Source organism: Paralichthys olivaceus, chromosome 6 (genome assembly GCF_024713975.1).
Source record: "Paralichthys olivaceus isolate ysfri-2021 chromosome 6, ASM2471397v2, whole genome shotgun sequence".
In the NCBI taxonomy this organism is placed as follows: Eukaryota; Metazoa; Chordata; class Actinopteri; order Pleuronectiformes; family Paralichthyidae; genus Paralichthys; species Paralichthys olivaceus.
This window is the reverse complement of record NC_091098.1, coordinates 14,244,844-14,259,088: the sequence shown is the minus strand read 5'-3', so window position 1 is coordinate 14,259,088 and position 14,245 is coordinate 14,244,844. Positions and strand designations below refer to the sequence as shown.

General features: G+C 40.1%; 1 protein-coding gene across 2 annotated transcripts in view; it reads left to right on the top strand.

The window, feature by feature from the left end:
- The window catches only part of cpne5a (copine Va), a 68,098-nt gene that overhangs the window by 20,294 nt on the left and 33,559 nt on the right, over positions 1–14,245 (top strand). Inside the window, exons 6-8 of one of the 2 annotated variants that reach the window (XM_020089490.2) lie at positions 35–49; positions 223–299; positions 13,215–13,278. In XM_020089490.2, the coding sequence (XP_019945049.1) occupies positions 35–49; positions 223–299; positions 13,215–13,278 (156 nt within the window). The remainder of the gene's footprint in view (positions 1–34; positions 50–222; positions 300–13,214; positions 13,279–14,245) is intronic. The other variant, XM_020089491.2, reaches the window with a different exon arrangement.

Sequence of the window (14,245 nt, the reverse complement as noted above, 5' to 3'; positions counted from 1 at the left end):
TCCTCCTACTCCTCCTCCTTCTCCACCCTGGAAGCCGACCGACTTTAACGTACGTGTCTGCCTCAGATGTCCCTAATTTACAACCGTACAATGCTTAAAAACAATGCTTAACTCCTCACCGACTCTCCTTGTTATCCTTCTGTGATCCATCTGAATGCCCCCATCCTTTTTCCCCTATCTGTGTCTCTCTCCATCCCACTTTATGTTCCCCCTCCATGGCAGGACTTCCTGGGACAGGTGCACTGTACTCTGGGAGAGATTGTGGGCTCACCTGCCAGTCGTCTGGAGAAGCCTCTGGGGTGAGTGTTCATCGTTTTTGTCTGTGTAGTTTTGTTAGTTTGCAGGATTACACAAATTTCTTGGAGGGGTGAGGAATGACCTGTGAAAGAATCCATTCCATTTGGGTGTGGATCCAGATCAAAGAGTGGATCCAGGAATTGTTTTACACACATTAACATTGTGACATTGATGAAATAAATCAGACATGTGCTAATTTGGTGCTGATCCAAATTAAAATCTTGTGAATTTAAATGTTGTTTCATAAGGAAATTGTTGGGCCTATGTGCTCTCTGAGGGCCATTCTAGTTTTATACTTTCACCCAGCACTGTGAAGTGGTTTTAACTCTACTTATCCTCTCACAGAGACACGTTTTAACTTTGCAAATAACAGTTTTCAGAAATTACCATGTGATGAACGCTTAGCAGCACCTCTCAGCCCATTCAAATGTGAAGCGGCTCCACTGCAGTATTTCACACGATCTAGCAAAGTTGAGGCAGTGATGAATATGTCTGCCTTCTAGAGCCATCTGTTTTATACATTACACTGCAAGATTAGACTCATGTGCTTGGAATGGGAACCGGGTAATTGAACACGACTAGGAGCTTCCTCAGCGCAATTACTGTCTTTAGGGAGGTGATCTACCATGGAGAGTGGATCGAAGGCAGCACCCATGTACCTGTGTGAAGCTCTTTGAATGACGTCGATTTTTTTTTAGAGCCAGAAGGAGGTTATGACACTGCGGAGCTTGTGTTTGTGTGTGAGGATGCGAAGTGCGCTGTGTGTAGGACTCTGTAGGAGTGTGGGGCAGTTCTAGCCCTGGTACCGGAGGGCTGGTGTGAACAGCAGGGCTTTGGTGTCGACCATGAACTCTGCCAGGGACTGGTGGCGGTGGATAACAGAGCTCAGTGCCCTTCAGTGCTGAATAAGAGGATGAGCAGGATCAAGAGACAGTGTTCACCAGTGTGCTGAAAACCAGGCTTCAAACTGCACATCAGAAACAGGCAGGCGGCTCAGGAGCCCCAGGCAGACATGATGCACAAACGTATTGATCGTGCATCTTCAGCAGGGCACCTTGGTAACCGCTGAGACTCTGCAATCTGCACTGATGCAACAGCTAATTTATCTGGAGCTGAGGGTAATGGTGATAAAATGGTTCTTGTTACCACGTAATTCACAAAAATAAAACAACATATTGGTTTATTTTCATTATCTCTTCTCTTATTATTATGGTATTATCTCTTCTCTTCTCTATCTCAGGTAAAGGCATAGTTTTATTTAAGCCCCATCCTTTTGGAATAGTTTATTCATGGTAATGGGTAATGGAGTTTCCCTCCCCTCCTGTCATAGACGATAGCGCTGAAGTTGTTTAATGGCTCTGTGCTCCATTTCCTTGTCATGCATCCTGACGTGACAGAGCCTCTCTGGACTGCAGCTTTGAGGAACAGCTCCCACAGGGACTGAGGAAATCTGTTAGCCATGCTTAAACAAGCCTTCCCAAGGCACACTGCATCCAATGACCTGCTTAAGAAGCACATCAGCACCCCTTTCCCTATTTTCCACACTTCATCTCTCATCTATTCTCTCTCTCCACCAGATTCCTTTTTTTCAAGCTTGACCCATTTCTCCGCATTGTGTTCTATTTCTTTTTGTTTCCCAAACCTCTCCCTTGCTTCCCAAACCCCAAAAATTATAAATCACACACAACAAAAAGACTGTTGTTGTGTTGTATATCATTTGTGGGACCAAACTTTTGTCCCTACATTGATAGTGAGCCACTACATGTCAGTTTGGACACATTTTCCTCATAACGGGGTAAATATGTTTCTTAGAAAATACATTCATTGAATATACGATTAATTTGCGTTTCCTTTTACATTTTGGAGGAAATGTCAGAGCTCTTTCCATCATGTTGATCTTGTTTAACCTTAAGTGTGACGTCTTCACCGAAATCTATATAATAGAATGTGAATAAAACAATAGATTATTAAGTCTAAAAATATGAGTGAGAATAAAAATATAAAGTGTCTGGTAAGTGAAATTAAATAATACATGTATATTCCCATCATATTAGCATAAACTTGCAACTCACTCAACTTGCAGCTGAGATTTACCACACTTAATATAATTTCTGAATTTGTATAAGCAGTGCACATGGGGACGGTCATAATCTTCTGGTGTTTGCTCCTGAGCCGCTTCCCACTCGCTTATTTGTTTTGGGGATAATAATGGGTAAGATGAAATGTATGGCATTTCCCACGTGGCTGCATTAAGATGTAAACGTGTGCACACTCGTACAAATCTGCTCTGTTTATAATGTGGTTTTAATGAGAGCCATGCATCAAAGTTCTCTGTAGCTGAGAAAATGCAAAGCAAAATGATTGACTGATGTAGGTAAATTGCATCTTTTAGTGAAAACACGTCGGCTGCCACACCACTCTGGTGGCCGCGATCATGTGTGTAGCCTGTGGGGAGAAATCATAATATGGCCGTATATGTAACATGATAATAGAGTTCATTATTTAAATAACAGTAACCTTTTTTGTTGGTGTGGTGAATTATGCCACACACTAGAGCATGCGAATCCAGCACATCATTAGCATATTAAACCCATTAACTGTGAATGTGCCGTCCTGCCCTACGACAGAAGCAGGAAATGAACTGTTAGCAAAACCACAATGACTGTTGTGGTTGTGCTGGCGTCGTAGCTCGAGAGCCAAGGGAGGAAAGGTTAATGTTGAAAAATAATAGCAATGTACAATAAGCGACTTCATGTGTCATTCACTGTTTAGCTCACTTACAGATCAGCTTGTCTGTTTGCCTATACCCACTTGCAGGGACTGGGAAAATATGAAAAAAAGAAATAGAGAGTGCTACAACGTGAGAATGTACCTTGGATGTCGAGATACCATGGCAGTTTAATATAATATTGATTTTATGCCCTCGGGTCTGTTATCAGTGTGACATGTATGTTTCTTGTTCTTTTTTTTTTTAAGCCTCCACCACAAACTGAAATGGGTCTATACACTGTGTTGAATGAAAAACTTCAAAGTCAAAGGCCAAACAGAAATTTGATTTAACTGAGCCCAGGGGTGGACTCAGAAATTAAAAGATAGAAATAGAAATGATGAAAGTAAAACTAATAGATTTTGTCTTGATTTCTTACTTGTTTTGATAAAGACATATTTGATTAAAACATGACAGATTTGATAACCGCAGAGCAGCTTGAGCTTTGCTGTAGATTATTTATTTCTCTGGTTTGGGAAGTCACGGCTTAATATGTGCACTGAACAGTGTGCCAAAGTCCACCCGGCCCTCTGATTCCATTTATGACTTCAAATCATTGCTATCAAGAAATACATTTCCCCCATTTTGCTTCTTTGTTCATGTTAAAATCACCTCTATCTTTTTTTCTGAAATTCTTTCTTTAATTAAGTTTGTCATGGTCCATATCAACAATGAAACCCTTTTAAGAGTGAAAGCTTATCTCTCAAAGCCTAAGACTCAGTTGTAGCAATACACAGTAGGGTACTTAAAGTACAGCGTGCATAAGGACCAAAAAAGTAAAAAATGTAAAGATAAAATGTAACACAATACACAAGACTAGTGGTTTTGAAAATTGTACTATATAAATGACAGTTGTAATGTACCATTGTTCCAACATTACATAATATTTCAAGAACTTGTTTTCCTTGCAGAAAAAAGTCATTATTTCCATCATATACAGTATATATCTTTAATAATGTTAATCCATTCAACCACTGTAGGTAATTCTAGTTTTAACCATTGTCGCACTGAGAATCTTAAACAAATGTCCTGCTCTGAATCCATGCAGGGCGTCCATTTTCACACTCTCCAGTTTGAATTGAATCTCCTCTTGAAACACTGCAAAACTTTCTGAACTTCCTGCTGGAAAGATAAGAATAATGGACGCGAGACCAGAATATGCGATAATGATTAGCCTCCGAGGACCCGCACTGTCTCCAGCAGTTATAAGATGTAGTATAATGTCTCTTTTGTAACAGAGTAATAAAGAACTTGATGAGGTTTTTCCAACAGCACTCTTATAGATGAAGTTTTACATTGCAGCTTGCAGAAATATTCCCTGTCAAAACGACAATCAGTAAAGCAGCAGAGTCTGGAGAGAAACAGACCTGAGCTTCAAATGGCTCCATGGTGAGGGTCATATTCAGCGGTGTGACAGAGACTCAGGGAACAAAGCACAATCAACAGGGATGTATTAAGATCTCACTTTGATGGCTGGTACCAATGTTAAGTAATGACCCATCACACCAGTGCAGATGTTGATACACATGTTGAGTGATGACTGCTCATCACACCAGTGCAGATGTTGAATGACAAACAGTGGCCTGTGATGAATGATAGTTTTTTTATAGTAAGGTGTTGAAGAACATTGAAGCTGCTCTGATGAAATCATTCGTGCTTGAATGATAATTTCATCTCTCTACCAAAACAAATATGACATTTTTTAAGACATCTTAAAAACTGAAGTTCAGAAAAACAAGGTTCCATAAAATGACGTCAATCTTGGTATTATCATATCAATGTGAAATATTTTATTACCCTTTCAACATTGTATTTGCTCTTATTTATTTCTACAGATCATTTTTGATAGTACATTTGATAGTTTGCTTAAGACAATATTGAAACACAGGAATGATACTACTATTGTGTAATATTATACAATTCAAACATATTGCATTACAATACACAATACTCATATAGTAAATATATTGCATATACTAAATATTATACAATGTTTTTGCTATATTAAGTAATGCAATTCAAAACAGCAGCATTGTGTGAAATAAATTTTAAAAAGCCAGCTAATAAAGCTAAAGTTTTACCATTATAATGGCTGACAATGCTGCTTTTGGTTATTGTTTTATGTTTTGAGGTGACTCTGACATGAAATACATTTGGCAGATAACTCGATTCAACATGACGTCATGACAAGCTGTGAAAAGCAACACCAGACAACACAAACAAATGATCATTTACAAATAAGTCAAAACTGATAATTTGATATGTAATTAAATAAATGAAAACATTTCAATAAATAAATGATATGATAAGAACTACAAGAGGAGAGGTTGTTGAAATTAGCAGGTTTTTGATTTAATAAAAGGTGGTGGCAACTAGGAAAGTCCTCGGAAAGGAAGATCGTGGAGCCTAGAATCTGAACGCCGCTTCTCTTATGTTTACTTTTGATTCTTCTGATGGAGAGCAGACTTGTGGTGTGTGGATGGTTCAAAAGGAGCAGTAGACTAGAAATTACCCTTTAACCAGTGTTTTATAAACCAACAGCAGTATATTGAAGTCAGTTACTTGACAGACAGGGAGTCAGTGTAAAGACCTGAGAGCTGTAATGATATGATCCACGTTCTTGGGTTAATAGAGGACTCAGGCAGCAGTGCTTTGAGTCAGCTGCAGCGTCTGATCAATTTTATGTAGAGAGACTTGTAAACACACTGTTACAGTAGTAAAGTCAACTGAAGATAAATAAATGGACACGTTTTCCAAATCCTGCTGAGACATAAGTTATTTGACTCTGGGTATGTTGTTAAGGTGGTACTAACAGCAATTGTAATAGCTAGTAATAGTTAATGTTGCCAGTAAAATGAATGTCTGGTTTTGTTTGTGGAAGCTGAGCCGCTGACCTTTAATCCCGTCTCCAAAATGACTTCAGTTTAATCTCCGTTTAATAAGAAAGAAAAATGAATTTAATACGATAGTTAATAGGAAGTGAAACTGAGTGTGTCGAGTAGCACAGCAGCATGACTCACTACCAGTTCACTCAGGAGAAGAAGAGGGCATTGCTTGACTCATCTCAACTTCAGAGACTTGCTTCTTTTAAAGTTGTTGGTTAATGTAGTTAGCTGAATGACTGACTGACTGACTGGAGGCTTCAAAGCAGCAGTTCTTTTGAGATGGACATCTGTGCTCCGGATTGAAATGAGTGAGAGTGAGAGAAACTCATGGAACTGATTTAAGTAGAACTGTGAATGTAGAAGCAGGTATAGCGTTTATTTGCCCGATCAGCCAAGTGTTTGCCAATAATGCTTAACTGGGAGGTGAAGTGCTTTGGATTTCTTACAGTAATCAGCGTCCTCTGCCTCAGGACATCACACACAATTACAAGATTCTGCTGCCTCGCTAAATGCCAATTTGGCCTCCAAGGCTGAGCCTCCACAAGGTTCCCTTCCTCTGCATGTATTCCTGCTGTGCTCATCGTACAAGAGTCCCTTTGTCCAATGAAACAGGTATTTAATATTATTATTCAATAGATACCATTTTGGTTCTACAAGAGGCCGAGACACCAGCACAACTCTTGTAGCAAAGAGTTTCTATTCTTCACCTGGCCTTCGCACTGTGAATTGATCTGTTTATGACTCCTCAGGGACAAAATCTAAAAATCTCTCCTTTTTTCCTCAGTAAAAAGCAGTTCATTTATCTGCTTGGTAATCTTGCAATGTTTTTTTTTTTTTTCAAAGATTTATACATAATAGGGCAATAGATTTTTCGCTTCACACTATTAATGGAGGCCTCAGGTACAAGTGCATACAAGGGCTGCTGAGGTTTTTACACAGTAGATAAGCTTAACTAATTTGTTTTTCACTTTGAGCAGACTGTGTTCATTTCTTTCATAGCTATGGGCCGTCTGGAAAGGTGGGAGAGGGAGCTTCCTTGAAGAGTCTGAATGAGTGCTTCGCTGCCCCACGTTTAACAACACGAGTTGTTAATCTATTGAGCAGCTGAAAACAATCTGTCGGCACAGAGTTTGCAATCTATAGTCTTAGCAGTAACTACCACAGAGGAGGTCAGGGCGACTCAGCGTAACACGATATAGATTCCATTATTCGCTTTCCGTCACACCAGGGGGAGGGGCGCCAAAGGTGCTGTGGCCTCATGACCCGACAGGTATAAACAGAAAATTGGCTTTGATTCGATGTCATGCACCTGCAGTGGGAAAAACGGGATAAAATGCAGCTTTCATCATTTCTGTAACAACAAAGAGAAGTGGGCTCTTCTTCTGGCCTCACTGAGAGAGGGATGTTCTGTTCTTGGAGCGGGAGTGAAATGGGCTCGTCACGTCCTCCAGAGAGAGGTTTTCTCATTGGCAGGATGAAAGTACACAATGGAATTTAAAACAGAGAACATATCTTAATTGATTGAAAGTCTAATCCTCTATTTTGTCAAAACAGGCTTTTTTTTTTGCTTGTAGGTGGTTGATGAACATGTCATTGATTTGGACTCCACAACAAATCAAACGTTGTACTGATTCAAGCCCCGGCCGTAATGTGTGTAATAAAAATGTCAACAACGACCTCATTACATCACTACACACTCATAAATATTGAATACAATCAAAATGCAGTTGTATTTCACATTTAGTCTTTGCGTAAGAGCGAAGCAGAAGTCACATAACACATAACAAGACAAGCATTCATGGAGGTTGTGGTAATGGTCATCATGCAACAGTGAGAGACTTTGTGTATCCAACAAACAACACAAAAATGTCGATCACAGGGAAAATAAAAGGATGATACGTTGGTGATGAAATGCTCTCCAGACATTTCCGCTGGAAAAAGAAGCAAACAGATTGTTTTCTTCTGAACATTTCTCTGCACTATTTATTGGCTTTGTGCTGATTTCTAACAAAGCTTCAAAGGCTTTAGTGCAGGTTGCCTTTAGCTATACCTGCTTTAAACACAAACACTGCAGCACCAGTAGGAAGCTGCTCTCTTTTCCTCTCTGAGAAATACAGTTAGCTGTTCTGGTGTCCCTCTGAATCAGACGCTACACTTCTCATGCTCTTCTTTTTTCCCAGTGAATGAAGTGTGAACTTTGTATGAAGATCAGAGGGATTAAGGTTATAATCCCATATAGAGATTTGGCAGCCTTGTCCTATTATTGAACTATGATCTACCTACTACCCCTCATGTTCACTGTGGCACAAAGCCACTTTATCTGTCTGCCCTCCATCTCTGCCGGTGTGGGTTTTTTTGTTGCTTGGACACATTTCCTCTGCTGCAGCTTCATCTTTACTTAAACCCACTTAAAGTAACCAGTTCTGTATGAGTGACCTTGTCTGCACAGGACTCTTGAGAAGTAACAAACCGACCAAAAGGTTACTTGTCAACAATACACCTGGCATTCTTGGTTGGGAAATTTTGAACCGACAAACAGACAAAAAATCCAATCACAGGGGGTAAAAAATAAAAGCTTTATTTGTATAGCATTTCTCTAAATAAGGTTAGAAAGTGCTTCACAAAATCCATGGCAAAAAATAAATGAATTATAATAAAAGCTATTCAATTCAGTTAATTTTTAGCGCCAAATCATAACATATCAAGGTTGAGACCTTAAAATTTATAGAGAGTCCCAACAGTTCCCACAATGAGCTCGCACTTGCAGGGGCTATTTGAGTGTGAGCGCTGGGTTTTGATTAAAAGCTTTACAAAATCTCAACATGAAAGCAGCAAGTCAAACTGAAAGATCGCACTCTTGAATAAAGATAGCAGAAAATAAACCCCATTCATAACAGTATTATAGTGTTTCTTCATTTCTCAGCCACTATGAGATGGTTCAGAAACCTGGATAATCTGTTTTGATGCCACAGTGTTACGGTTTCTACCACTCTGCAAAATAACAGTTTTCTTAGCACGATAACGCTGCAGACATTTCATCTCATTTGCCCGCCCTGCAACAGCTCATTTTCTTTTGCTTGAGCTCTCATTCTTTTTGCAGAGCAGATAACCTTCCCCCACTCTCATATGCGTAACACGTTGCAACGTTGTTAAATATCAAGGCCATTCCTCATCCTAATGACCTAATGTGAACAGCATCAACAATTGCTTCCTTCCCCCTCTTCGGACTTCAATCTTAAAAACCCTCCGCCCACCCCAGAAAGGTAATGAAGAACGCAGACCGTTGTGAATCACCATTTTGCGACAGCTACCGTCCCTAGATAGGAAATTATAGAGCCCATACATTGCGCCTGCATATCCATAATATAATATGTCATGCACAATGATCTTTGATGCTTCTTTTGTGCAGGAATAAACAACTGGCCTTTACTGGGTATTCTCATCCGTATTCTGCAGAACAGCAATATCTGAAACTTTGATCACGTGATTGTAATGATGCTGAAATATGCTGCTTGATCTCTTTCCATTGAACTGATCAAACAGGACGATCTGTCAGTCGGCTGTGGCTAACTGCTTCAGTGTGAGCTAAGAGCACAAGAGCATTGCTTCCTCTCACCCCCTTCATGGGAAAGGACGACACTGTGCTACGAGGCTCTGCTTCAGTTCTGTCTCCACTTGTTTGTTTTCTTCATGAAGTTTTGTTTGATCCTCTGGGTTTCTGCGGGAAAGGAGCAACAGCAGAGGAGGTAGCCTCACTGACAAGATGATTATCTGACTGTAAATATCGAGGCCTGCAGGGATTTTCACAGGCAACATCAATGCACATCAGAGCGAGGCACTAGGTTGGCTATGACCATATGGAGCAGTCGAATGCCAAGGGAAGCCTGTAAGTGACTGAACAAATTACTGAGTGTGGTGTTAAGGATGTAGCTACTTAGAACGTGGTTTGTGAGTCAGTCAGTCACTACACACCTGGATTGCCTCAATTCCTTTATTATATCACATTAATCATTCATTGTAAGCACAACAGTCTTGTACGATGACAGGAAGTCATCAGTCTTTTCAGAACAAGACCATCTCATCAAAACTCTGTTCATTGTCTGAACTTAACTCTGAATTTAAACGTCATTGCTGCTTCTGAAAAATGCCCTGTTCTTCACAACTGTTTCTCTCAACTATAGATAACATTTAATCTTACACAAATTAAATAACGGATTAGCATTGATCATATTTCCTGAAGATACACTTAAGGTTGTGACTGTGCTTATTTAGCCAGTGCCACTTCATTCTCCTACATTGCAGGTCACTTGTTTATTCAATTATATTGAATATCACATCTGTCAATTCATTACTGCACTTCCATGGGTCCTAGTGTGAAGCGGATAAGATGAACTTTTTGTGAGAAAGGCCTTCAACAGACAGACTGATTTCTGTAACAAGTAGATAGATGAAATATCAATACCATTGATGATATAGTTTAGGGTATCATTTGAATAATGCGTGTTATTGCTGTGAAACTCATTAGTTGACTATTGTTTGACTCGTTGGCCTTTAGGTCAGAAGACACAATGATACTAACACATACATGACAAAAATAATTAAAAACAATACTGAAAAGAGAGACTTAAAACCTACTCTGTGTTTATACTGATGGATGTGTTGATGTAACCTGAAACATTGAAGCTATCACATTGCTGTGTTGACCTGAGTCGGTCAGCTTGGGTCTTATACATCACAAAATACCCTCATGTGGTTTGAACATAGTAAATTTAAATATTCAAGCGTTGGAGCTGCAGCAGGATCAGTGGAGACAAATATGGAACAAATGTACACGAGCAGCTGATTAAAGCCCGTCAGTTTCTCGCAGCAGTCAGACTGTATAGGCCTCGCTCACTGCTGATAGCGCAGGAAGGAGGACCACAGCAACGAATTTCACATGGTTTCATCATCAAAGCCTTTTCCCCACTGAGGAACTGGCAGTGAATGAGTGCTGAGCGAATGAGGCCTCTTGATGCAGGGCATTTCATCCCCAACAGTCACATGTCAGTACAGAGGCTGTTAGATGGAGTGAGAAAACAAAAAAGTCAGCCTGGGCTTGGGCCACAGATAAATGACAGGAAGTGTATTTATCCATTCAGTGCTTGCTCTTCAGGCTAAGTTAAGTCACTGTCAGAGAAAATGTCGTGCTGAGTTGCACATGCTTCATTTAAAAGACTGTTGTCCTTTTGGTACCCGCTCTTGTCTCGGCAGCAGATAAGAGCAGAGCAGTGCAGCTTAATGTATCTTGGAGCTGATACTTAACCAATCACATGGTATCATTTCCCAGTTTGAAAGGTGTTTTGGTCGTTATTGTGACTTGAGGGAGACCTGTGGACGTGCTGGGTTTACTGGCCTCGTCTGTGAGAGGTTTACTGCTCTTTGCGGCATCATCAGACTGCATGGTGGTGACTCAGAGTGAGACATCAATAATTCAAGGACAGTTAATTCACCTTGAGATTGGTCTCCATGGAGCCTGAACATGGAGTCTGAGAAAGAAATGTGTGTGCCCTCTTCATTTAAAATCTGGTCTCATCGAAGGTTGAGACTGTTGAAATACTCTTGCACATGCAGCTGCTGTTATTGAGGATTTATATTAACTCATCGATCGAAATTGATTCATCAATGGATACAGTTGCTTTTATGATGCATTACACTGTGTGTCTTATTGGATTGGGAAACCCAAGAGTGGCCAGTAAAGGTTAATGGAAAACACCCTGTGCCATTTATCTTAAAAATGCTGCTCAAGGAGAAATGAAAGAAAAGAAGCAGACTCTGCATCTTATAGAGCTGCTTTCAAAAATGCACGCAACTCCTGATATTCTCTAGAGGAGCTGTATGTGAGAATGTCTGTGTCAGTTGCTCTGTACATTCTCCTGAGTTTTTCCTGCCAGCTCCAAATGAGTCCATGTGAGGAAACAGCAGGATATTGTACGGAGGACTCACTGCAGGCGAGTGCATGGGTGCATTGATGACGTTTATAACATGCAACAGATGCAAAACAAAAAAGAAAAAACAAACAAAAATAGTTTGGTCATATGTGGAAGACGCAGATGAAGATGTCAACTTGTAAAAATCACAAGATTTGAGTGCTTTTGGTGATGAGGACCGACGCTGGTGTGATTTCCGCAGCGCCGTCCCTCACCCAAGCGCTCTTGACATTTTCCTGTTGTTGTGAACGTGTCTGACCTGGAGAGTCACCTGCTGTGTTCTTCATATGTGAAAATGCAAACTCAAGTTTGCTAACGGCTGAGATTTCCTGGTTTATCAATTACTGCCATGTTCAGCCATATCAGGTTTGAGCTTTAAATTGTAAATAATGCAAGCATCTGCTCCTCTAGTCAGGCGACGTCCCATTTAGTGGTATGAAATCCAGTATTACTGCCCGTCAGATCAACTGTCACAGCTTGGTGAGGATCAACAGCGAGTCTGACCTTCTCAGGATTGGTCTCCTGCTAAGGCCGCAGCAGGACTCCCATGTAATTTTCTTCCTTATCAAGAGAGATGACAGCAGTGTCAGCAGCTGGAGTGCTGCTGCACGTTCAGAAAGGAGACATGTTGTCTTTTTCTGTGTTGGGTGGAATTGGCTCTCTGCCTCTCAAGGCTTCAGAAGATGCCGAGAGTTATCGAGATTGAAAATTACAGCCAAGTAAAGTTTAGGACTTACTCTGAGATGCAATGTTTTTGTGTTGATAAGACAAGCGACTGAAGAGGTAATGTGCAGAAACACAGATGCGGCAACGCTCTGCTGCGACATGTCTTGATCATCTGCTGCTGCAGCATGAATCAGCCATAAACAACAGCAGACCTGCGGAGCCTTTACATTCTCTGTGTGGTGTTGGAAAACAAAAATCAGACGAGTTCTGTGTCTCTGCAGTTTTGTCACACATTTTGCAGAAAAAAACTCAAGGAAGGATTGAAGAACTTTTTTATGGTTCAGTTACAAAGGAAAAACAAAATAATGTGCCCAATAGAACTGTCAAAGTATCAGTTACATTTTGTATTGCATTTTCAGATTGTATAGAAAATTCACCGTACTGTCAGCCTGTAATGAAAAAAATTCTTATGACCATTAATCTGTCCAACCTTATTATTATTCGCATGAAGGCATTAAAATCTTTGTCAGCATGTTGCCATTTAAGCTACAGAATGATGAAGGGAAAGGTTCCAGGTTTTGCTGTGAACATTTTTATCTGAAAGTGTGAGTCATATCTTTTTTGTTTTCACAGTGGCATACCTGGGAAGAAATGTGGGACCATTGTCCTGTCGGCCGAGGAGCTGGGAAACTGCAGAGTAAGTCGAAATAAAGTTTTGACAAGCATATATCTGAATTATCTTTCTGTGATCGCCTCAGGGTCGTTTAACACTTTAAGTTTACCATTTAAAAAACGGTATATTGGAAAAACAAAACAACTACAAAACCTTAATTTTACATTGATGAATGAAAAATACAATTTGGGCAAATATAATTAAATTTACCAATTTTTCATTTGTCATTTAGAAAATGCAACAAATAAGCATTACACAGACCACTACGTAATAAATGCTTTCCAATGTTCATCTAATTTGAAACGGGCCCTGCAACAATGGTTCATTAGTCTTTAATTGAGTATATTCGCTATATGTGATAGATTATAGCATGTCATTGTGAAATTGTATGTGACACACTTGGGGAATTGTGCACTTTGTGTGAGCTGCATAATGCATGTTGAGCAATCTTCTTCACCAGCCTGCTGAAGTGAAGTGGGTTGTTTAATAGCCTCGACTTCAGTAATATCTATCGTATCATAACTGTCCCTATTAAACCAGCAGGATACGCCATGTCACTGTGCTGCTGCGTTTGTCATTTGGAAATTGTGTACATAGTGAATAAGCTCTCAGTTTGAATGGCTATTTAATGAGCCCACATTCATTCCAATTACTAAAGCGGGCATTTCCTTCCAGCGTGGGGTGTGTTAATCCCTGAGTCCTTGCTAATAACCTGTGTCCACTAATGCCCATTGGCTTTTTCTCTGCACTTCTAAATGAAGATAGTAAATAACCACAGGACACTGCAGTGCTGCCAGTGGAGTATGAGGAAATACCAAGACTTATTGGCCAGAACAAGAGGCGTCCCTCAGAGGCTGTAAAGCAAATCTCTGCACTGCAATGACTGTATTCATATTTTATGATGCTCAAATACATTACTGCACATAATCATCTAATGTTTCTGAGCTTACATCCTGTCATACATGTGGAGTAAAAAACACCTGGAGTCAAA